At 41.8% G+C, this 24,729-nt stretch overlaps 1 protein-coding gene across 2 annotated transcripts; it reads right to left on the bottom strand.

Annotated features, from left to right (window-relative positions):
• Positions 1-4,371: 4,371 nt before the first annotated feature.
• On the bottom strand, positions 4,372-10,763 carry slc37a4b (solute carrier family 37 member 4b). 2 transcript variants are annotated; one of them, XM_061086337.1, is made up of 9 exons: positions 10,616-10,763; positions 9,868-10,100; positions 7,063-7,309; positions 5,925-6,077; positions 5,762-5,847; positions 5,559-5,672; positions 5,416-5,481; positions 5,201-5,339; positions 4,372-4,654 (listed from the first exon to the last, which is right to left on the bottom strand). In XM_061086337.1, the coding sequence occupies exons 1-9, from the start codon at positions 10,761-10,763 to the stop codon at positions 4,488-4,490; spliced, it is 1,353 nt and encodes a 450-aa protein (XP_060942320.1). In that variant the 3' UTR covers positions 4,372-4,487. The 2 variants fall into 2 exon arrangements, with proteins under 2 accessions (XP_060942320.1, XP_060942321.1); XM_061086338.1 differs by lacking the exon at positions 5,416-5,481.
• Positions 10,764-24,729: the final 13,966 nt, after the last annotated feature.

Raw genomic sequence — 24,729 nt, 5'->3', positions numbered from 1 at the left:
CCATTTAAAATTCCCTTTAAAATTCAAATGGCTAACAATAAATTTAGCTGATGAGGCTATGAAAGCAAGTCAGATACACTAGTACACATTAAAAGCTTACAGCAAAGTAGTGCAATGAGACTCAGGACGTATGCATCAAATATACAGTGCTACAACTATAAATATATAACCCTAATCTTAATTCGTTTTTTCACACTTTATAGAGGTAAGATTTAATTTAACATGTTAATTACAAAAATAGAAACCAAAACAGTAAACCCTCTGTTAAATAGCCTACTTTTAGATCTGTGAAGATAACTCTAAGAGGACGTGATCACAATGTCTGTACGTCCCATTAAACAGACGAGGCTCTCTTCAGCACCATGGACAGCTTCACACAGATCCGCAGGTTTAACAGCTGTTATTTTTGTGTTGTCTTTTCCCATCGGGACACATTCTCATCCCTTCTCACTGAATTGCATGTTGCTTCTTGTTAGTAAACAAACTGATGACGACGTACGTCCTTGATGCACTTCCGGTCGGCAGCACGTTCTCTTCCGCACTCGCAGCTCCACTTCCTACCTACACGAGCTGTGATTGGACGAGAGGACAAGCGAAGAGAAAGGTACAATGGAGATTCACCTGAGCAGCTTTGGTCAAATCTATTCCCCAGTACACAGCACAAACCCCGCCCTGTCTAAATGTGTCGCATTAGTCACTGTGTAAATCCCCATGGTTACATATTAAAACTTACAGTGTTTTACATGGAACTTTAAACCGTTTATGAGCATTGACTTTGCCCTTAATGGAGGCATGCACACTCCTGTCTCTGAGCTAGTTTCATGTGACAAATGAGAATTCCAGGGTAAATACATATGTCCTCTAATGAAGGTCCACATTTCTGTAAACTTGCCTGCTGTGATGTGAATAGTCAATCAAGCAGCCCACTGTACCCAAGAGTAATTTAATGATGCTCTTCATTCCCTTTTATGCTTTATCTTAGTTTATTCCTGCTCAATCTTTACACCACTGCATTCATTTACAGCTAGGGCTTTGACTATTCACATAATATTAATTATAATAATACATGATGACCTTGTTCTATACAATTCCCTGAGATAGAATCAAACGCAGGTTCTGCTCCACCTCTACCCAGCTGATCTGTAATATCTTAGACATTGTTTCGATATACAAGTCTTCTCACATATACTTCCATTATAAGCAAAAACACGCTATCATTCCAATTGTCATTACATTTCTTTTGTGTAAATACTTCAAACATTGATAAACCTCTCATTTTATGGAAGACAATGTCTTTTCTCATCAATATTGTAATTGTGTTAGTCTATGTGAAGTGAACCTACATTCTGAAGTGTCCTTGGGCAAGGTACTGAACCCCAAATGGCCCCTGACGGCTGTGTCGAGAGTGGTGTGTGATTGAAAAAGCATTGCATGGTTGACTTGAGTGTGTGTAAATGTGACTTGTATTGTTATTTTTTAGAACGCTGTAAAAGTGCTTAATTGTTGCAGTCCATAAATACAGTCCATTTAGCATTTATCATTACCATTTCACATGATTAAATAATTAAAAACAATTGACCATTTTTACATGCTGGCCATTTTCCTCTGACATCATCATCACGGTGTGAAGCACATATGCAGTCATCAACATCCTGTGAACCAGGTTACAAGTCATATAAACATAAGGACCCTGACAAAGTGTTATCAGTTCACTGCTTCCTGACTGATCAGGAAGTTTGTTGTATTTACATCAATTTACATTCGACAACCTTCTCACAGGGATAAGGCAAGGGTCTTTTTAGAGGAGCATCTTCTTCAGGAATATTTGCATCACTGACAGAAACAGACGGTTTCCTTCCTGGGTGAAGTGAACTTCTATATCTAACTAACTGAGGTTAGATAGATAGATAGATAGATGGATACTTTATTAATCCCGAGGGAAATTCAGATCATCCAGTAGCTTATACAGTTAACACTTAAACACAACCCTGACATACATACAAAAATCACATACGGAGAACATATTTACAGATACAGGAATGGAATGCAATGATGTGATAGTGTCAGTGTCCAGTAGGGAAGTGTTCTTGTGCTGCTGGAGTGGAAAGTACAATAAAATATATATATATATATATATATAAAACAACAAAAATATATACATATATAAATATATAAGAATATGTGGTGGTAAAGTCCGTGCATGGGGCTAGTATAGCCATTAAAGGGATGAACAGTTGGTTGGTATATAATAATGAGATGAGAAGAGTAGAGGGGAGGGCGAGGGCAGACTGAGGTAGGCTCATGCAGAGAAGATCCCCCCCCCCCTCAGCGTGGTGTTACAAAGCTGAATGGCCCTGGGGACGAAAGACCTCCTCAGCCTGTCCGATGAGCATGACAGTGACAGGAGTTGTGCCTACTCCACTGCACAAAGTTCAATGTATGTTAAAAAGAGGATGTTGAATGACTTCACCTCTAGTTAACAGCATTGGTCACAAGCACGTTGATACTCCCCCGTCACCGTTGATGATCTTTAGGTGACCGTTCATTGAGGGGAACTCTTCATGGAGCATCAAGCCCCTCCACTTGAGTCCAAAGTTCTCGCCGAAATACTCATGAGACCAAATGTCCAATGACTACACTTTTAAATCTAAGTGTCAGTCTTCAATTCAGTTGAACAACTTACAGTAGCCCTTATACTTCAAGAGGTTCAAAGTTAACTAATTTACCACCAAGTCAACCTTTTTGTCATGAATGTTGTAAATATAGGTTCTATGTTGATGTGCTCTGCTATACGTGGCATCTATTGAGCTGAGAGGGATCCCTTACTTGTGACACTGACATTTCTGCGTAATTTCTATCCCTGTTAAAAGTTTTTGGGGAAGTTTCTCCCCTCCCTTAGTGGAGGGTTAACATTAGAGGATGTCAGACCTTGTTAAGCCTCAGACTAACATCTGTTAATGACATTTCTAAATGTTTTCATAGGCATTACTTGAATTTCTCTTGACAGCATGGTGAAATGAAACCAAAGGCCAGTACATAAATATGAATGCAGAATGCTGTACCATATTTAACATCCAAAATATCTCTTTTTTAACTATATTTCAACAGAGAATCTCAAATAAGTGTAAAAAGTGCAGGCGCAGAGTTTAAATCATCTAAATCATATCCAAAAAAAATAATAGGATTCATATTGAGATGTGGGTGTTTGCCTTGTTTGACACATAGTGTAATGATGTAACAAATGGTGCATACATATCACAATAATGCTCAATGGGGTTCATATCTGCATTTTGTGTTCATTGACCAATTGAGTATTTTGGATTTTCTTGTTTAATGTGTCATGTGTGAAATAAATGTAATGTTATAGTGGACAAAAGTGCTTTAGCAACCAAGGAAACAAACTAAGAAAAACTGCCAAGCCTTATTAAGTTTTCCATGTTCTACAAATGACATGCAAACTTAAACCCATCCTATAATTTTTTTCAGAAATTGTCTAATAGTTAAATTATTTTTAATACAACTATACTATAGACTTCATCTAAGTGTGTTCAACGGCATTTCCTTGCAGAAGTTGGAGGAATAGGGACACAAAAAGTGTAGTACAACAAAGAAGGAAGTAACCTCACAGTAGTGACAAGATGAACAACTGACAATATATAGTTTAATTCAATTTATTATTTATTATTAGACTTCTTTTGGAATTCCAAGTCCCTTGTAAAAATTCCGTAAGATATAGATTTATTCGAGTGGCTGTTTTTTGACCACAATTGTTATCAGAGATGACACAGTTGACTCAGATTGAAGACATGAGAAAGTTGTCAGTTTATAAGTTGTAAGTGCAGTACACAACTGACATGGCCTCAGAATATTGCAGTTTTTTTCTGTAGAATAAATATAAAAATCCCATGATCTCTAGTTACCTAATTTCAGTGACACAATTAACCTATTACATTCTACAAATACTTGAGGTATTAGTAAAATGATCGATGACCATGATACATGCTACATTTGTGCAAATAGAAGTCTATAATATACAGAACCATCGGTAAACATTCAATAAGTTAAATACCTCCACTGAAGGCAGGGTATGCAGTGAGGGGCACACATTCACTTTATCTCCACTGAATCCACCCAAACATTTAAAGACTTGTTCTTGTTCTCTTTAGCACACAGATGTCATAAAGCAACTTTGAAATATCTCTACAGTTCATGAAAAATGGCTTCTAGATCATGTGGAAGCACTAAAATGTAAGCATGTGATTCACAATAATGATCTTCTGTAGTTGTGTGTTAAGAAAGGAGCCTGATTGTGAATTAGAAGGGATTTGACAAGCTCCACCCACCCTGAGAATGTACACTTATTGGTCAGATAGGAGATGTAGTAATGTGCAGTATTCTGTATAAAGAGCACTCAACAGTGCATAATCTCAGTCTGTCTATATTCACACCAAAGCACATTGACAGGTGGCTCATTTCAGGCAGGTATTTTAGTCCATTTTCTCCACGATCTTTCCCATTTTGGTGCGCATGTTACGTACAAGGAAGAAAGCGATGGTTGCGATTCCCATTGTCACCTCGGCTACCCAGAAGGCCATGTCCCAGCTGTGCTGTTTGGCAATAGTGCTGAAGGGAAGCCCCGCCATAAAAGCGCCCACTGCAACACAAGGAAAATGGATTATATGCAATGCTGGAACATCAAATTTAAGACACTATGAGGACTTTGGCCAACCAATGGAGCTATGGGGCAAACATACTTCTACCAGAAATCTCTGCATGTCTGTATGTGGAATGCAAATCTCAAGAACCCTTCTTCACACCAGCTTCACACTTAGTATGTGGATTGTTAAGAGCCCAAGTGTCGACTTTGGTATGATTTAAACATGTGACGTTTTCAATGTGCTCTTGGTCGAGGTTCACAGAACCTTAAGTAAACGGGTGATCAGCTCTTTGTGCAGCAGCGGTGGCTTCAGTTCTGTGGACTGAGTCTTGCACCCTTTCTTTAAGTGCAGCAGTGCAATCACTGCAGATGACTTTTACAGTTTCAGAAAGAAAGACGCAACCAATGTCACCACAGGCCATTCCAAACAGGCGTGTCTAGAACGGGTACTTCACTTGTGTTTTAGAAGTGGCCCCCTTGTTGTTACAAACTACACAGGGCACCGTTAAATAATACTGTTGGTAACATGAACCGGCAGCTTACCATTCGCCATCAGGGCCACGACAGCATGAGAGGTTCCACAGAAGTTTGAAGGAGCACTTTCACTGGCTATCACCCCAAACAAGGCAATTGGTCCGTAAGAAGAAAATCCAAACAAAGCACCAAGGAAGAGGATCCAGATCTGTAAATGAGAAAAAATGTATAAACTGTGCTGTTTTCTGCATTTACTCCATGAATGTAAGAATTATTTATCATACCTCTTTTTCTGTCACCCCGATGAGGACGGACAGGGGATGAATGACTTGAGCCCAAAGAGGAGCCTCCTGAGCAAAGAAAATAAACTCTTAGAGTCATGGAAATATTGTACACAATGATTGTCGAGAATAGGAGGGTGAAATACCTCTGGGATTTCAGTTGTGATGGTGACTCTGAAGAGGAACATGGACACGGACATACCAGCCATCATGACGATGAGCAGGCCATGTCGGGGGTTTCCATGGGTGCCCAAACCTTTCTGGAGAAAAATCAAACACGGGCATATTTATAGCAAAGATAAAGAATTGATCGATAAAATCTTTGATTCGATCTATAACCGTTACTCACCCGAGCCACTGCTCTGTCTGAGATGAGGCCTGATGCGAGACTGCCCACAAATCCTCCCACCTCCAAGGCACTCATGTAGGTGCTGCCTGTAAAGCAGCACGGACAAGGTCAATACCCTTATCCAGTCAGAATAAATGAAAACCAATGTGAGCAAACCATGTACCCATAAGAGCGGTTTGGCCTTTCTCCTGCATGAGGAATAGCTGTCCCCAGTCGGTGGCAGCTGTCTTCACCCCAAACACCACCAAGTAGCCCAGAGACAACACCCACAGGAAGGGGGAGAGGAGGAATTCCCTCAGGGTGCTTTCGCTGTTGCCTGTTGAAGAAAGTACAGACACAAGTGGTAAATCCACATGTTCAAAAGAGATTATTGTTCGATATACATTCAGCAGAATGTATTGCAGTCACATGAGTAGGCAAGTCCCACCCAAATCAGTATATGTACTATATCTATGAAGTGTGTCCTGTAGGCATTTGGGGATATAGGAATCAGACTGTTGAGGTTGTAGTACATCAGCTCAGTCATTAAAGGCCTACATCAGAAAATATATACATTTTAAGACCAATGAGGTCTTATATGGTGGGCTGCCACAGTCTAGATAATTGATGGGAAACACTGAAGTCGATATAATGCTCATAGACTTGCAACAACAAAACAAAAACAACTGTAAGCACATTTTTAGATGCAGAAATATACATTTGCAGTATGGTTTGTGGTCATGATATATGAATCTATGTAACAGTTTTTCTTTGGAAATGTACTTTAGCGATGATGTTTCTAAATAACAGAGAATCCAGAGAGAACAAAAAGAACATTGCTGATCAATTGTTATTGATGAAACTGTGATGCACTGCCCTGCCTGTGTGTGGGAGGTGTGAGGACATGTTTGATGCTGGGTTCAGGATCATTACTGATGAGCAGCTCTGTCTGATGTGGGTAATCATTATAACTTCCATGGTGACAACAGTGATCATTGTGGTTGTATGAGGAATAACAAAGTGTAAATAAAACTGCAAATAAAATGTTTATATGACTTCTAGTCTGCAGTTCTTCTATATTCTTTCAGACTGACGGATTAGAATATTGGCTTTGCAGCTGATGCACAAAATCTTCTTCATATGTGTTCTTCATGTGTGAGTCGAGCTACATCAATTAATTGATCAATCAATCAAATTGTATTTGTATAGCACATATTCACACATTATCATTAATTCCTGGTGATTTGAGGTAACAATCTTCAACTACAGAGGAAGAAGCTACTCGCAGTAATTTTTAGCCGGCACCACTTTTCATTGCTTACCTCCCTTTGCCCCCTTCTTGGCCGCGGGCTGGATGCTGGGAAGGCCCACGTCCTTTGGCTCATTCTTTATAAATACCAGACAAACAAAGGAGAAGGAGGCACATAAAATGCCTGACATGGTCAGGATGGTCCTCCAGTCGTAGTACTGCAGGAGCACCGTGGCCAGGATTGGACCCAGACTCCCGGCCAGGTTCATACTGCAGGACAGCACCGACCACCATGTTCCAAACTGGGAGGGTTCAAACCACTGATGGGAGGGAGACGCACAGGAGAGAGCACAGAATAGTCAACAATTCCAATATTACACTACAGGTCAAAGAAAGTTGAATTATTTCCCCCTCATATGCACATTCACCACTATCATGTGTTGTGCATATTATTGGTTCATTTCCTGCTCCACTTTTCTGGTTCACACAATTTATTTACAATTTAGATTTCAGGGAAAAAATAGTAGCAACATTATAAACATTAAGAATTAATGTTCCACCCTGTTATGATGCGAACAGCTGAGGACGACAATAAACATTCCTCACCCAGTCGGCACAAGCAACAGAGCTACAACTTGACAATCCACTGGGCAAACAATTAAAGCCGCCAGTCAGGCTGAGAGCACAGTTAGATCCACAGTGTGTAGCTGTTAACTCAGTTGGGGAACAGGAGCTGCAGCTCTGTGCTTAAAGCTCAAGGCTCTTATATACTACTACGTGTCCGTTTCTCGGAGAGGTCTCAGCGGGAGACAAAGAGTCTTTTTGATTTTTACTTCTCCGTCAGTCTACGTCCGGAAAAAATTCACCGCCAAACCCATAGGTGGCGCAACGGAAGACGAGCTCAGAGAAGCCTACCCCATTTGGGAAGAAGAAGTCCACGTGTCTCTGTTGACATGTTAGCTTGCCTCCCACACACTGAACCATGGCAACTAACAGAACTAAATAAAGTGACACCCAGCGGGTCAAGATGCTGATGTTATAGTTTCTTAGCGCAGCGGTTCTCCGGTCTTGTTTCCGAACTGTGTTGCTGATTCCACAGCTTGAATCTGCTTGAGGCTACATGTAGCTAGAAGCTACACGGACCTAGCTCCCCCCAGCTTCCACACACAGTCAGCAGGGACTCCCGACACTAACTACTACTATCCAGTGTTTGCTTCTAACCTGACGGTATTATAGAAACAGTGTCATGATAGAAATGGAATTAAAGTCGTGACGGCGGGTTCTTGCACTGTTACCACCGCAGTTAGCATGGTGGCTAGCCTAGCCCGCTAGCCTAGCCTGCTAGCGCCGTTTTGAAAGCTCGTTATAACCGTATGTGACCGTGCACACATGCCCTCAGTGCTCTAACGAGCCACCGTCAGCCGGACAACTCCGCTGGCTTAACACACACGTCACATTAATCGTAGAATCATAGTTGTGTTCTTGTTTGTTGCTACATGTAAACAGGAAGTTTGAGGTCCGGAAATACGGAAATGACGTCATACGGAAATGATGTTGTTCGCGGACCAATCACAGCCAAGAGCGGTCCGTCGGGTCTCCAACATGAAGACGGATAGTTAGAAAAATCAGACGTGTACGAAAATTCGTCCGACGCCCTCGGAGTGGACGTTTCACGACGGATAGGGCGGTCTTATCTGTCCGTAATAGAAAAAACGGAGAGGCATAAATTGGCCTTCAAAGATTAAATGTTTCCTGTCCCTGAAGAGGGAAAACACCTTTGGTTAAAGTTTTTTCTTTCCTTTTGGAAAGATCTACTTAGGAACTACTAAAAATACATTCTCCTGTAATCTGATCCCCCACCGCACACTGAGCACATGCCAAAGCCTATTTATTCCCCACCTTTTGAACACTGCTGATTTGAAGGCAGCTTCTTGTGAGACACAAGGCACTGGATGGCAGATTACAACAGGCTTTGCTTAAACAACATGTACTTTTACAGTCCTGCTTATAATGCATAAATTCCGCTGCAACGTGAAATCAATGCCCAGATGTTTCAAGTTGAAAACATTCAAAGAAATCCCCAAATCTTTACATTTTTCACAACATTAACTCTGCTGATGTTACTTTAAACCATGAATGTCTCTCACAGCTAACATCTTCTGCTGCCTGACCTGGCAAACTATTTCCACCTTCTAGCAGACAGGTCCACTTTCTCTCTCAGACTACAGACTGCAAAAAAACACTATATCTGGCAGCAGGAGGCCTACAATCTGGGTTAACAACCTGCCTGTCAACACTGGGACTTGCATAAATCTGTCTGAATGTGGAAATCTGACCTCGAGACCCAGTCCTCCTGTCAGCTTCACACTTGGCATTTGTGTTGTTTAGGGCCCGAAGATGTGCATTGTCAGATTTGGTGTGATATTTTTAATATTAATAAACATTGGACAAACTGGCTCAGACTCATCAAAGTAAGTGAGTTTGTTGATAGCAGCGCTTCCACAACAGCAACTGGGTTCTGCGTACTGAGTCAAGCTTTACCAAACTTTGTATAAACCTGTAAACTTTGTACATCAGGGTTCTGTGGCCTGCGTCCAGCAATAGTTATTTACATAGGGCCAAAACATAACATATATTACCTCAAGGCACTTTATATAGTAAGGTGAACACCTTCAAAATGATAGAGAAACGACAACAAGCAAACACTTTGTTGATTGTGGAGAGAAAAATCTCCCTCCCATGTCACTTTTACAGTTTCAGAAAGACAGCTGCAACCAGCATTACCAAAAACCAAGCAAACAGGCAGGTTCATAACGCGCACTGCACATAGTTACAGTTAAAGTTGATTTACATCAGGTGACAGGAAGGATGGTATTACCTTGCGCAGCACTTTCCCACAGGGGGGCCAGCCGCAGCCCTGTCCCAGGCCGTTGATGAACCAGAGTAGTGAGAACATTGATACAGTGGAGGACCAGGAGAAGGCGATGTTGATGCCCCCCACCAGCAAGAGGCCGATGGAGAACAGCCAGCGGGCGCTGATCTGATCAGACAGCACGCCGCTGATAAACTTACTGATGGCGTAGGCCAATGTCTGGCTGCTGGTGATCAGACCTGCAGACACACCATGAGGGTTACTTTTGTGCAAAAAGAGAGTCTATACTATATAAAACCTTAATCTTCAGTAGTATTAGAAGCAGTTCCTTGCTCCACTATTAGATATGATGACATTGGCAACAAACATCCCTGTGCTCAGCCTCAGAGGTGCATGGCTGTTACTCATGAGCGGATTCCATCTAATACCCCTGACTGTTCTTTTTTTTTCTCTTAAAGCGTGATAACTCTTCATTGAAGTCAAATGAAGTCATGAGAACACTTGCATTAGCAAGGTGCTGAATAAGACATTTATACATTTTATGTGCAGTCAGAAGGTGGAGGGTCTAGCTGAAAAATAGCACCTCCATGAATAATAGGGTTTATGACTGGATGCAGTGTCACCTCTGCATCCAGTAGTTTTCAGTTTGCCACTCATAGTAATTATTTTGCATTGTGTGTATCTGGCTGGCACCGAAAAGTGATTTGGTCACACAATAGCCTCAGAAAGCAAAGCTAATGCTCTACCTCCTTACCCAAGTCATCTTTGTCCAGTTCAATCTCCTCCATCACAGAGGGCATGACGAAGGAGAAGGTCTTCCTGTTGAAGAAGTACAGCGAGTAGCCCATGAACATGCACGAGAAGATGACTACACGATAGTAGCCGTAGCCGGTGGCCCCCATGATGGCACTTGATCCAAAAAAAAACTAACAAAGAAAACTTCAAGGAGGAAAAACAATAATTATGTCCTCAGACTTCTCTTCAGCAGCGTCTGGGTGGAGCAGCGCTGTTCTCAAGACCGCTCTCAGGACGACGTTATCAAATAGGTGTTTGCACTGGGACAATGGAGATATGAAACAAGGCGTAGCATTGGCTGGGGGGCACTGATTAAATATATTCCATGAGGAGACAGTCCTGGGAGTCCTCTTCTTGCAGGCTGGTTGCTCTGTCTATCTGTGAGGCTGCCACGTGCAGGAGCGAGGACAAATAAAGCTACACCAGCCTGGAAATAAAAGACAAAAATAAATTAGACTTAAGAGAGAAGCAAATTGTCATTCAAGATATGTTTTTACTTTTGTTAGGTCAAAAGGTCAGATACAAATAACTTCTGGGGGCCCCAGCTGAAATCTGATAGGCTCCTGAAGCACCACAAAAAGGTCACTTACTTATAGTATAAATAAGTAAGTGACCTTTTTTTAGTGCATATATATATAAATATACTAACGGTCAATGTGATAATGAATTGTGCATGCATGATCGTACTACAACAACAACAACAACAACAACAACAACAAGTTTATAGAGAGATATTAAAGTGTTGGTGGTTGTGATGTTGTGTGATGACCAGCTGACCCAGTCCTCACACATACTGCACTGTGACCCCAGCTTCTTCCAAAACTCCACTGGTCGTATAAACACCGAAGCTTCTTCAGGAGCTGACCTGGGCCTGATGTCTGGAGGTGTACAGTCAGCAGCCCTCAAAAACTGGAGAGTAAACCGGTCCCAGTAGAGATTCTGCAGAGGGCTGTTTTAGCTTGGACACTGACATGTTCCAGGCGACATAAGCACTGCAGCTCAGACACTGACCAGAGGCCTGTGGCTGGACACAGCGTCCCCATCACCAACCCCCAGCAGACTGAGGGATTCACTGAAACACGCCGCCTCAAACTCACTACTCCCCCGGTTACTTGTTAGCGAGCCGGTTTGAGGAGCGAGCCCCGTGGACGTGAACTTCCCTACGGGCCTACATGCAGACAACACGCCGTCAAAGAGCGACGCTGCCCGGGGCTCGTCGCCGCCTGATGCCGCGGTGTCCCCGGTGTGGAGGACACAGGAGGAGAGCTGCTGTTACCTTTTACATCCGCGTCCCCGTGTCTGCTGCTGCCGCTGCGGCTCCCGTCCATGCGAGAGGACGAGGCGCGTTCACGAGTCTGCAGCCCTTTGAGCGCGTGACCGTGACACGACACTGAGACACCGTGGCAGTCACACGCACACGCACGTTGCCGCGGAGTATAGTTTCCTGCACACATGCACGAGTGCGTCTAATATTAGCGCTCTCGTCTCTCACAAACTCCTTTTACACTTCCGCGATTTTACATTTGTACACATCTCACTACCGGATCTAATCCAAGGCCACGTGCCGTTCAGAGATCACGCAATGGAATCTTACGCCGGGTTTACACCGGGCGCTGAAGCGACGCGTAAGCGTCGCGTAAGCGCAGCGCACTAGCGCGCCGGCGCTGGGCTGAACACCCAGGACGCTGAAGCCTCGCGTAAGCGCCGCGTAGATCCCTAGTGCGCAGGCGCCAGGCTGGTCACAACAAACACGCTTTTCTCCGCGGCGGTCATCCTGCGATTCCTCTCCGTGATCACAGATGCAGCTGATATTTGTCATTAACTGCAACGGCGTCCCAGCATTTTTCCTTTTTAATGTTGTCTTTATATAACACGTGCCGAGGATCATACACCTCACTGTACTTCTCCATATCAATTATTAATTTAATGTCATCCTTCTTCAAGAACTTCTCCGCTGTTTGCTCCGTTCAATGTCGGGTGTCGAGGGTAAATTACGTATTCTCCACTCAAGCCTATGGGGAGAGTACGTAGACACACACACACTCCCGCCGCCCCCCCCCCCTCTCTCTTTTTATCTTTATGACTGCTTGTGTGGCTGTAGTGGGGGGGCAGAGGGGGACATTTAATAATGTGATCGGTAAAATTGGTAAAATTAAAACTCCAGGACAACAGAAGGGGAATACAAACTATGGGATGCATATTTGATCATTTATATCATATGAAATATGTCATCAATATCGTTTAAAATCATTTTTCAGTGTGTTTCCTGCAGCGATACGCTCGCGTCAAGCGCAAAAAATAGACTCGACGCCGAGTCTATTTGGCGCAGCGCTGCACTTCAGCGTCCTGTGCGACCGGCACAAGGGATTAACATGAGAGTCGATGGGAGTCAGCTGTTATTTAAGGCATGGCGCTGCGCTTACGCGACGCTTACGCGTCGCTTCAGCGCCCGGTGTAAACCCGGCGTTAGCATTATCTCACACAGCTCACTGTCGCCCCCCTGTGTCCATTGAATCAACACATGTAATGCACTGACTGAGAAGGGTGGATTTTTAGTGTAACTGTGCACATGTTTTTCACAGCAGGCAGTTTGGGTTGTAGCAACAGGGAAAGACAACGTAAGAAACAGCTGCATGACATTCAGGTGTAACCATTCCTGGTCAGGTTTGTGTTGCATGATCTATAATCTCTGCTTTCTCTTCTTCAGACACTGCTGCATCTTCAGTACTATACTGCCATTCCCTTCTGATTCCCCTTAAGCTCCTAATCATCCCCCAAACATCTCCAACAGTTGTTGATCTTCCTATTTTATAATAAAAAAAAGATTGCCAACTTTGCCCTTCTGCTTTCTGCACTAGTTCCCTAACTTGTTTACGCTGGCTTATACTTAATTTCTAAGAGCTTCACTCCTCTCTTTCACTTCTTGGCCACACTCATCTGTCCACCAAGGAACCATCTTTCTCTTGATTCTTCCTATACTTCCAGAAATTGACTGCTTCTAGAATTACTGTTTTAAACTTTTTATCAATCTCTTTTATATCTTCATTTAATGAATTTAAGAAAGCTTTGGAAGAGAGAGGAAGAGGATCCGACTTGACCAGAGGCCATGTTGTGAGCCCATACCGATGCTGCGCTGGGGAGGCATAAAAAGGTCCGTCTGTGTGATTGCTGAGCACATGGAAAGACCTCAAGCAATGACCTCCAAGGGAATGAGGATATTCACTAATGAAAAGATGACAAATATTGAGACTCCTCACACTTCTGCAGCGGATCCTCCACCTGTAGTCAGGGTCAAGCTGAGGAGATGGAAACTCTTCTATTTAAAAGTAACTTTTGATTTAATTATTTTCTCCTCTTAAGTCAGAAAAAAATGTAAATTATGAAGAATAAACAGTCGACACCATGCAAAAGGTTTAGTTGTTAATTAACTACAGCAATGTGTGAGTGTTTTAGTGAGAACTTTGGACTCAATGCAAAAGTGGAATAGTTTGTCAAAGGAGGCCTCCTGTGGAGTGGTGTCCTTTGTTATTACAGAGAGCTGTCAATGCAGAGTCCACCAGACATTTTGGTGATCCATGCCAGTGGCAACGATCGGGGACATTCGCACGCCAACCAATTTGCCGCTACAATGAGGAGGGGATTGATGCAGCTCAACCAAGAGTACCCCTCAACGAAAATCCTATTCTTCTGCATCAATGAGTGGCAAGCGTGGTGCTACTGTCACCCACAGATCATTAATGGTGAAAGGAAGACTGTCAACGTGCTGATGACCAAGGCTGTTCACCGGTTTGGAGGTGAAGTCATTCAACATCCACTCCTGAGCTTTCTTAACAAAAAACTTGATCTACCTGACAAAGTTCACTTCACCTGGAAGGGTGCTCCTCTAAAAATACTTGCTTGTCTTCTCCCTGTGAGAAAGTTGTTGAATCTGAAGTGATGTATGTGGAGGTATAGCTGGGAGAACACCTCTACAGAGGATCCATCAGCGTAGATGAGAGCTGCCAGCAGATTGATTCTCTGGTTCAAAAGGCAGAACAGAGAGACACACTCAGAACGGAGAACAGAGGAGAGAGAATGTGGACAGAGACGCAGAGGAACAGGGACAAAGACAGGATAGCAGACAAATGAGAGATACTGAGCTGCAAAGCCAGACACCAGCCAAAAGTGCTGGTGAGTTTTGTTTTGTATTAATTAAAGTCTGCTGAAAAGCAACCGTCTCTGTCTGTGGGAGAGCCCTGTGGCATCGTGATTTGCCACAATGTAAACATAACAAACAGTGAACTGAAAACACGTTGTCAGAGTCCTCCACACCCTGAGGACGATGTCAGCGGAAAATGGCCACCATATTAATATTGTGAATTTGAATTAATTATTTGATCTTGCTTAATGCTAATTGGTCTTTTTCTATCACACACCATTCATAAGCCGTCGATACAGCTTCCAGACACAGTTTGGTGTTCAGCTGCTTGTCCAAGGAACCTTCAGAAGGAAGGGTCACTTATCTCATATTACTGCCAGCTGGAAGGATGCCTCCTTATGTCACATTCAAAGCTGAAGTCCCTCGGAGCCAACCCAGTCTCCTGTATGTTTGCAAGGTCTCAAAGTGAGATATCCTCATACATAACCTGTGGGGGTTGACTCACAAAGCAGGATTAATGAATTTAGATTGGTCATGGTGCTGAGGGCAAACCCAAAGCTCCAACCAAAATGACTCTGGACTGAATAAAAACAAAAGCTGAGGGATCTATAAATGCAGTAATATTCAGCTGAATCAATAAAGCTTAAAAAAAATGCGAGAGGACGAGGCGCGTTCACGAGTCTGCAGCCCTTTGAGCGCGTGACCGTGACACGACACTGAGACACCGTGGCAGTCACACGCACACGCACGTTGCCGCGGAGTATAGTTTCCTGCACACATGCACGAGTGCGTCTAATATTAGCGCTCTCGTCTCTCACAAACTCCTTTTACACTTCCGCGATTTTACATTTGTACACATCTCACTACCGGATCTAATCCAAGGCCACGTGCCGTTCAGAGATCACGCAATGGAATCTTACGCCGGGTTTACACCGGGCTTTCAGACATGCACAGAACTCTGGACATTCTCCGAAGGGGCTGTATGTGTGAATGCAAATGTCCAAGTGAGACTTTTTGCAAACTTTCTCAGGCCAGCCCCCGCTAGTACAATGTCTGCAGAGAGTCCTGCAGAGCTGATGTGAGAACACAGCAGGAGATCCTCTGCAGGATTCATCGGGAGTGAGTGGTCGGGTTGAAAACAAATATCTCAGCGGGGCTACACTAGAAGACATGAACGAACAAGTCAAGAAGGCTTTTGTTGATAAGAGCTGATGCTGATGTCAATGTGCTCTGAACAAAAACACTTCAACAGCTAACGTTAGCCCTCTGCCTGCTGCTCAAGCCCTCACCTGAACGCTCCAGAGATTTTTGTGTTGTTGTGAACATGTCTGAGCGGAGATTGTCCTGCTGCATGGTTCTTATGAAAAAACGTCAAAAAACTGAGAAAGTCCATACCTAATTCTTCGGGAATCCTTCAGAGGTCATGTCGGAAAACAGCTTATGTCTCTATAATTAAAAGAACAGTTTGACATTTTGGGAAACACACTTATTTGCTCTCATGCCCCAACTTACATGAGCTTTATGTTTCACAGTGTCGTGTTAGTTGAATATGAAGCTTGTGTGAAGAAAATCCACAGAAATTGATCAAAACAAGGTGGCTGAATTCCTCTCAGTTTCAGGGCATGGTGTTGTCCATGCAGGCTCTCTCACATGTTCATGTCTCACTCATAAGTGACACCCACTGTGACATGTCAAAGTATCTGATATCTGCGCTGAATAGTCTTTCCTTTTTGCTGTCTTTCTTTGATAATGGTGGTCGATATACTTTATTTATTTTTGCACTTCTCCAGTCCTATCAACCACCCAAAGTACTTGAGAGTACAAGTCATAATCACCCAGTCATACAGCTTTCCTATATGTAGTGCTTTTTTTATCACACAGCTGTCACACTGTCAGGGGCAATTTGGAGTTCAGTATCTTGCCCAAGTCAGAATGCGTACTGGAGCAGCCAGGGATTGAACCGCCGACCTGCTGGTTAGTGAGTGAGGCCTATGCATGTTTTTGAAACATTGTGTAAAATGTGTTATTATCCACGTAGGAGTAAAATGCTACAGTTTGGCCAGCACAATCCTTAGTGCAACACAAATGCACTTGGAGCAGAGCCTACATCTGCTACTACGAATTACAACCACATTATAAATATAGAGTGGGCACAGTTCTTATCATGTCCCTAGAAGCTCTGGTTAGACTGCTGCTAATGATTCTTTTCCTCTCCTCGCTTTACCATTTCTTTTACACTTGCTTGTGTCACTTCTTGCCAACAGATGGAGCTATAACAGTGTGTAACCTGGAGCTGATGACCCAACAGTCACAGTGACCTGTACATACAGTGAAATCCTTTTTTATGTATCGTTAAACTAAACGCTTGATTGTGAATCTGCATCAGCAAGAAAATAGAGATAAAATGGGATGTCTGATTTAATTAGAAATTATTTTTAAAGCTTTCACAACTGCCAGGGTTTTGGATTTTGTTGTTCTTTCCATTCACAGAGAGAGAGAGAGAGAGAGAGAGAGAGAGAGAGAGAGAGAGAGAGAGTGTGTGTGTGTGTGTGTGTGTGTGTGTGTGGGTGTGGGTGTGTGTGTGGGTGTGTGTGTGTGTGTGTGTTCAATCACCACACTAATTGGACAGCTGTTCCAGGGGCTTGTCTGTGATCACCTTCCAGAGTTTGTTGCAGGATGGCTGACAGTTTATTGAACCAATAGAAGAGCAGCACAGAGAGTTTCTCCATTTAAGTAAAGAGATAAACTGAGAGGCACAATATAACTGACTTGTAAAATCAAGAAATGCAAAAAATGTTGAATGATCATTTTAAGTAACTTCTAATTAATGTTGAAGAGTTTGTAATCCCTCATAAACGCCCAAATGTTACCGTGTGATTTTGTAACCATTGCATCTACTGACCATGACAGACTGAAAGCTCAGATAACAACAAGAGCCTTCAACATATCACAGCAAACCTCTAGACAGTTGGTAAGGATTCGACCAGGGCTGTTTTATACCTAAACACGACCTCTGTGTATGTACTGTACATATAGTAACTCATAATGTAATTCACTCATGTTTGTTGTGAGGTGTCAGTGGATATTAGCCATTTGTCTTTGTGCTTCATTTTTAAAACATCCCCACATTCTTTGATAGAGTAGATTAAGTTTTCAAAATAAAAACAAAGACTGTTCATAATTATTGTCCATCAGTACCTCTTGTACCCAATAAATAAAATAATAATAATAAGGACTCACTTATACATGTCTTGCTTGTCTATCTAAGCACAATGTTTTCATTTGGACCATAATCTTAATTGAAATCATAATCCGTGGAGGTAATTAAATCCTTTGACATTTTGTGGTCAGAACCATAATGTTAGTGGTAAATGTTCTGTATTTATATAGAGCTTTTCTTGTCTTGATGATCATTCAAAGTACTTTACTTTACAGTTTTGCCATTTACTCATCCACACACACAAACACACACAAATCCATACAGTGCAGCGATGTGCACTGTTTCTCCAACTCACGCAGCCCTCAAGGGGACTTTGGAGTTCAGTATGCTGCCCAACACAGGCACACGCAACGGGGGAGCCTGAACCTCTGACCCTCTTGTTAGTGGACAACCCGCTCCACCTCCCGAGCCACAGCCACCCCTAATGACTGATGTTCTGACCTACATTGTCTTCATCAGTATTCATTCACTGCTGATATACACTAGCTTGCAAACCACTTTTACACTTGCCTCTCTACTCTGTAACCCCCACATCGGCCTTATTGATTATAAGAGACAGTCTGCAGTAGGCGACCCAGAGAGAGCGAGAGAGGGGGACTTTACTGCACTGCATTAAATAACAATCAGGTTCTGGGGAGGAGACCATGTTCAAACACAAATGCAATGACGCAATACATACCTCAACCTGCTTTTAAATTATTGAAGAGAATGTCTCTATATAACTGGCGTGTATGAATTAAAGATACATTTATTCCCAAATGGCCAACAAAGCATTTGATATGTGTTCATGTGTTTTGCTATAGGTTTAGGAGCCATCATTCTGAAATAAAATCAACTTTAATCAAACTTATATGTATCCATTTATCTACTGTATCTATCTACACAGAATTATGTAAAGTTTGGTTTTAATTAGTTATTTGATGATATACAAACAGGTTGAAATGTTATAATTGACATATAAGACTCAGTAGGACCCAGATACCACGGCTCAACTCCATGATCACGACTGAAAAGACTTTGGCTCCAAATAACATCAAAGATGATGGCACCTATATCCAGCATAGTTTAGATAAAAAAAATTTACAACGGGAGGAAGAGGAGACATGTTGTGCATCTTTATACACAATCTACAGCACATCACAATGACCATTAAGTAGCAAAAACACACAAACCAATGAAATCGTGTAATGTGATGTACATGTAGCATCTGCTCTCATCTGTTCCTCTTGTTAATAACATCGAGGTTCCCTGATTAAATAACTACTCAACTAAACACCTAACTGACTGACTGCTGTTCTGTGTATAAACTCTCTTTCTCAGCACTGACACTTCAAATAGCACATCAGGAGAAAAGCAGAGACATAATAGGACTGGGACTGTCACATCTGTCCAGATGAGCAACGAAAAGACAAAGTTTTGTTGATTTGACTGTTACCAGCAGTGATTTCAGTTTCACAGCAGGAGAGACACGGAGCAGGAACCAGCTTCACATCGCAGTTAATACATCAAACTCATCCCCTGATGCTGGAGACTTGGCAGAGCCATTAAAGCCCCCCCCCTTGTCTGCCTCCAATTTCACCTGCGTGTGGCTGTGTCAGTCATGCTGTCAAGGAAATGTCATTTGCGCTTACCTCTTCTTTTTATTTTTTCATTCCCCAGCACCGGTGGTCCATTCATCCCATTGTCTTGGACGCAATATCTCAGGAACGTCTTGAATTCGAGTAAATTTCTTCAAACTTTGCACAAACATTCACTTGGACTGAGAAACCAGCTGATTTTAGTGGACATAGGTCAAAGGTTAAGGTCACTCTGAGCTCACAAATCACATTTTAGCCATAACTCTAGAAATCACATGCTAATTATCACAGAATGTCCTGCACATGTCTAATAGGATTACAAAGTGACATTTCAGACGAATCGACCAAATTCGATTCGTCTGAATCAAAAAGGTCAAAGGTCATGTTCTCTGTGACATCTTAATGTTCTGGAAAAACACATTTCTGGCCATTACTCAACACATAGCTTAAGAACAGGAGGTCAGGTTGTGAGCATAGTTCATATTTAAGTCACAGACACGCCAATACAAAACGAATAACGTGGGTTAAAGTTCCCTCCACGAAGCAGGATTTGTCTTGTCACCGAAAGCAAATGTATTATTTGCCTCCTTGCTCTCACAGGCTGGAAGGAGAAGATTCACCTCTGAAATATTCTGTATGACCGGACTCTTAGATGGTAATGGGGGACACAAATGTTGGCTGCTCTCCAATTTTTAGGTGCTTTACAGCAACATCCGTATTTCAAGCATTGTCTACTGTCATGGCTAAAAGCATTCAGCGTGAACACATACAAGGAAATGTAACTCCTTGTTCAGTAGTCTCTCTAAACAAATTTATAAAATAATACAGTAGAAAGATTTATTGAAGGAATTGATCAGCTGAAGCAATGCAAAAACACAACCAAACTAAAAGCAGCTACGGAGTTTCAAAAGTAAAACGGGGCCAACAACATTTCAAAACTTCTCCATTTCAAGGGCTCAGAGATGTTAATGTAGCAAAAGTGCTGCGTTTTTCAAACTAAAACGTAATGTAGCCCAACACAAGCAAAAATCAAAGATCGGATTTGGGAAGAGAGAGTAAACAGATGAGGTGACAGAGTAAGAGAAAAAGAAAAGGGTATCGACATGCAGGAGGAATAGCTGGTACACTGCAAACTGAAAATCTATGTTCAGTATTTCTGAAATCGTGCTGAGATGCGGTAATTCAATTGATTCGTGTTTGGGAGGAAGGGAAGTTAATGAAATCCTACGAGTTGAAATTAGAATATATGTAGCCTACATAGGCAATAGGAAAAAAAATACACATTATGCTCTCCTACATGAAAAGTGTTTGTTGGGGGGGTCTGTCGGTGTATGTGTGTCTCATTGAAGGTTCATCACACAGATACAACACGGATTGTCTGTATTTTATTAAATATTTAAAATGGAGCCTCTCTCTTCTACATCAAAGGCCGATGTTCCCACTGAGTGCCTCTGCATGAGGTTTCTCCGGCGCTCTGTACCACCTGACCCTGCGGGGCACAGACCAATGAGAAGGGAGGGAGGCAAATCACAGGTGCTGTAAGGGGAAAAAAAGGTGGAAATTTAATAAAAATGGAAAATTTATCTCAAGAGTTATAACAAGCAATATGAGAATCTGCAGTGCAACATTTGGATAATTGGACGGTGTAAGCACGCTGATAGGCTGAGGGGATTGTTTATTGAAGCAGAGCGTCTCAGTATTAGCTTTCTGAGCTATTAAAACCCTAGTGTGTTGGATGGGAACACACCAACAGAAGCACTGATTACATGGGGACGGAGGGTCATATCAGTGCAGCACTCACTTGTCACACTCTTATATGTACATAGTGTGAAATACTCTGAGTTGGCCTGTCACTTATAATCAAAGACTGATTAGACATGTGCTGGACAGTGGATTAATTACTTGTCTATATGCAAAAGTGCAATGATAAACAGAAGTCAGAACAATTATGATTAGACCTTAATCACTGCATAGTTGCACCACCATAAATGAGGCTACCATTGTTTAATCATGCAGAAATATCACAAGAGTGATGTAAATTTCAACAGAATAAAATATTGAGAAAATGACTGAAGGTGGACTGGAGAACTGTGAACAATGATATGGAAAGAGGTATGGAGCTATAGATTTCTCAATTTCTCGAAATTGATTTTACTAAAGACTTTTTCCAAACACTCACACAGCATAATTCATAATAATTTCTGTGACAAAGTGGGTGAGATCTCCTGCAATCACTAGTTTCTCCATAAGTTCATTATACTATCATTTACCATTTTTCATCATTGCATCACTTACTCAGGTTTGTTTGTGTGGGCAGCACGTCACAGTTCACATTGAACTGGGAGTACTATCTCACAATCTCACAATTCTGGGGTGTTCTTTTTATTGTATGCTGTACTTGAGCATTCATGAAACAACCAGTCTCAGTCAAATCTATACAAGAAAAGCTTGTTCCCAGTTTAATAATCATAAAGCAGTGAATCACTGTGTGCTGAGAAAAATGATATTGACATATAAATACCATGTGAAGTTAGAGTTTATCCCCATTACACTGATCAAGCAATAATGTCAGTGGAGAGCGTGGCAGGTCGTGCCAGGAGTAGGTTCCGACTCCAGCGTGAGCGGCTGACTGTCACATGAACTCCTTTTTTAAGTGAAACTGAAATATTAAACCTGTCGCTCTCTGTCCAGCAGCTGTGTGCTGACATTTATACAAAAGGGAAAGTTTTTTCCCTCCTACACTGTCACACTTTGAAAAGTAGGTCAGGTTAGAAATCCGTATTTAAACCTAACATCATGCCTTTTTTTAACAAGACTGGTACCATTATGTAGCATCTCGATGACGCTATGAGTTCCATTACCTTAGAAGTTACATGACATCACACCTGAATCGATCGGATTCCAGTTCAGGAAATTGGAAAACCAAGATGGACGCCTCTAGGAACACTTTTGTTGTACTTCTTTTTGCCAGCAATACTTTTTGATTGACACATTGCTTTATTTTGCATGTATGACACTGTAGAGACATGTGCCTAGAAGGAAGTTGGAAATTACTGTGTGTATGACTGATTTATGAGACAACAGTTTTCTTCGACAGATGTCTGGGCTGAGCCTTAAAAATAGAAAGAACACTGTCAATTCTTGTGCTCAGCTTGGAGTGAGATTTCATCGAGTCAGCAAAAACGAACTGCTAAAAATAATAATATAACCTTTTTATATATCACTTTGCTAAATCAAGTTTACAAAGTATTTCACAAACATAGAAACAGAAAATGGGCATAGACAAAGACTTAAGAAATCTAGGTAAAAGCCATATTATGAAAATGTGTCTTTAAAGGAGATCTCAAAGAGGACAGTGAGGTAGCTGTTCTGATTCCCGGTGGAAGGTTATTCCATAGTCGTGGAGCCCTTACGGAAAAAGCTCTACCGCACTCAGTTTCTCGTCTCACATGGGAACCAGAAGCAACAGTTGATCTGCAGGTCTGAGATTACCAGCAGGTGTGTTCGGTATTAGAAGGTCAGTGTTATAAGAGATTTAAAAATTAGCAGTACAATTTTCAAATCAATTCGTGACAGGTAGCCAGTGCAATGAGGCGAGAATGGGGGTGATGCGTTACACTTTCGATTTTTTGTAAGAACTAAGGCTGCAGTATTTACTCACATCACAAGGGTTGAATATCCTGTAAAAGACACCTCCGTCTTATTTATTTTTTAACAAGCTTAGGCGATCTGTAATTTTGCACTAGCAGATAGTGAAGGATGCCTGTATATAAATTAAATGCTCAGACTGGGATGACCAAAACATATGGAACAAGTCTCCCTTTTCCTGGATTTCACTCTCCAGCTGATGGAGGCGATACCTCTGATAGTGAGTAAACCAGATTTTAGTTCTACAAACAGCCATGTTGTTGTTGTTGTTGTTGTTGTTGTTGTTGTTGTTAAATTGTGTAATTTAACCAAACTGCTGCAGCGAGTCCGCAGGCAGCAGGAATCAGAAGTAATATCAGGCCTGATGGTCACTTGTTCTCTACACATATCACTGCCCTGTGGTGTGTTTGCTTCACTCTGCTCTGTCACTCTTCGCTCTGCTTCACGGTTCAGGTGATAAGATGCTGCTCTTCTATGGGCAAAAACAAAAGGTAACCATATTCAGTAACTGTGGCCCTGTGTGTATTGTGAGAGCCTCTTTTGCATTTTCTGCTCATACACTGGCAATGCTCTCCAGTGCCATTGTGTAAAAATTATATAAAGAGGCTGGTCCCCAATGAAGCATTTTTTTCAAGACAAATACACAATTAAAGTAAGAGATGTTTTTAATTCTTTTAAATCTAACAAAGAAAGAAAAAGAAGAAATCATCCTGTTTCAAATAATGACAGGATTCCCACTTGTCTCACAAAGTACATTTTAATGAATATTAAGGGTGCACTTAAGTATTGATCTTTTGTTATTACAGTCTATCTATATCATGACTAATCTATGAAGACAACCCATTTAATTATAGCATTGTATCTCAGGCGATCACTTACAAAGAACATTGTCCAGATTAGTGTGGGTCTAAAAGAGAGAAGAAAATTATAATTAACTTACATTTAAACTTAATTTGAGACTCTTAATTGCTGGAAGTTGTGAATGGTTATATATCTCTGCATATCTCATGTTTGCCCTGTGATGGGATGGCGACCACTGGGATTATTTCCAGCTCCACCTGCAACCCTCAAAGGAGAGGTGGGTGGACTTCAAAAGTGTAATGATCCTTGTCTAATAGGCTTAGGAGACAATCAAGGAAAGAGATACATCAACAGTTTCCCATTAAACCATAAATTAATTCAATCATTAATTATCATTATTTGTTAACAATCTTATGTCGAGGTAGTGTTGGAACAGCTGTTCACATGCCTTCTGAAAAAACGAATTCTGAATAACCAACTAACTAACTGCCCGACTGATTTACTGACTAACTTTAGGAGAGTCTCCGATTAACTATCAAATTCATAAAAATACTGTGCATATAAAATATCATAAAGAGTAATTTTTACATTTACCATAATTGAATTCCCCTGATGATGCTGAAGACTCTTTTGCAGTGAGTCTATTGTTTAAATTCCAGCAGTTCTTCCTTGGCCTAGATGTGAGAAGT

This window comes from Limanda limanda, chromosome 14 (genome assembly GCF_963576545.1).
Source record: "Limanda limanda chromosome 14, fLimLim1.1, whole genome shotgun sequence".
Classification (NCBI taxonomy): Eukaryota; Metazoa; Chordata; class Actinopteri; order Pleuronectiformes; family Pleuronectidae; genus Limanda; species Limanda limanda.
Note: the sequence above shows the minus strand (reverse complement) of the source record. Positions and strands in the feature narration are given on the sequence as shown.